This window comes from Mandrillus leucophaeus, unplaced genomic scaffold, assembly GCF_000951045.1.
Source record: "Mandrillus leucophaeus isolate KB7577 unplaced genomic scaffold, Mleu.le_1.0 Scaffold54, whole genome shotgun sequence".
NCBI classification, from domain to species: Eukaryota; Metazoa; Chordata; class Mammalia; order Primates; family Cercopithecidae; genus Mandrillus; species Mandrillus leucophaeus.
In genome coordinates this window covers 1760619-1761911 of record NW_012105808.1, presented here as the reverse complement: position 1 = coordinate 1761911, position 1293 = coordinate 1760619, and the positions used below count along the sequence as shown (strand labels likewise).

General features: G+C 60.0%; 1 protein-coding gene across 1 annotated transcript in view; it reads left to right on the top strand.

The window, feature by feature from the left end:
* Positions 1-1293, top strand: part of LOC105552003 (chromosome unknown open reading frame, human C19orf35) — a 28589-nt gene that overhangs the window by 15417 nt on the left and 11879 nt on the right. Inside the window, exon 2 of the mRNA XM_011997479.1 lies at positions 686-1215. Coding sequence (XP_011852869.1) covers positions 686-1215 — 530 coding nt within the window. The remainder of the gene's footprint in view (positions 1-685; positions 1216-1293) is intronic.

Sequence of the window (1293 nt, the reverse complement as noted above, 5' to 3'; positions counted from 1 at the left end):
GATAGAGCAAGACTTCAAAAAAAAAAAAAAAAAAAAAAAGCCAGAGAGACACCTGCCCAAAGTCACAGAGGTAAGAGTAGGAGTCGCTGAGTGCTGGGTGGCACCATTCTCTGAAACTGATCCATCCTCCTATGAGCTTCAGTTTCCTCTTCTGTAAGCTCTGTCCCCCAGACTGGAGTGCGGTGGCGCAATCTCAGCCCACTGCAAGCTCCGCCTCCCAGGTTCAAGCGATTCTCCTGCTTCAGCCTCCCGAGTAGCTGGGACTACAGGCGCCCGCCACCTCGCCCGGCTAGTTTTTTGTATTTTTAGTAACAGACGGGGTTTCACCGTGTTAGCCAGGATGGTCTCGATCTCCTGACCTCGTGATCCTCCTGCCTTGGCCTCCCAAAGTGCTGGGATTACAGGTGTGAGCCACCGCGCCCGGCCGCGTCTGGCAAATTTGTTTAAATTTTTGCAGAGAGAGGGTCTCACTAGGTTGCCCAGGCTGGTCTCAGACCCTAAGTTCCAGTGATCCTCCTGCCTCAGTTTCCACCTTCCTAAGTACTGGGATTACAAGCATGAGCCACCGCTGCCCAGCCTTATTACTTCCATGTTAGAGATGGGGAAACCGAGGCTGAGAGGTGGAGTCATGTGTCCCGTTCCCATTCCGCCTGTCTTCAGCCCTCCCCACTGTCTCTCCCTGCAGGTGAGATCCGTGCCCACCTGCTGCCCTCCAAGGCCTGCCGCCCCCGGACCCCTGGGTCCCGCTCCACCGACCCACAGCCCCTGCCCCCACCCCTGCCCAAGAAAATCCTAACCCGGACCCAGTCACTGCCCAACCGCAGGACCCCCCATGCCAGCTCCATCCAAGTACAGCTGCCTCGGAGGCCCTTTCTGGGGTCCCACAGTGTGGACAAGAGCCAGGCTGAGGTGGGACCAGCTTGTCCCCCTGCAGAGCTGACCTTTGGCCTGACTGATGCCCCGCTGGGCCTCTCTCTCCGCAATCTGCACAGTCCAGAGGCTGTGCACGCCGCATTGGCTGCCCGGCAGCTGCAGGGCCTCCATGCCATCTATGCCCGGCTCCGTGCCCGGTTCATGGGGGGCCACCCCGGGCCCTGCCGCCCTGGCCACGGCTTCCGCCTCCTGGACAGCTCACCCTGCGCAGAGAGCGGGGATGCCCTGTACTACCGCGTGGTGCGCGTGCATGACGACGCCTGGCACATCCTGGTCGCCAAGGTGAGACCCACGGCCCCACCTTCTCTGAGGTGTCCCCAGTGTCCCATCTTAGGCATAACCTAGGGCTTGTTTCGCTTG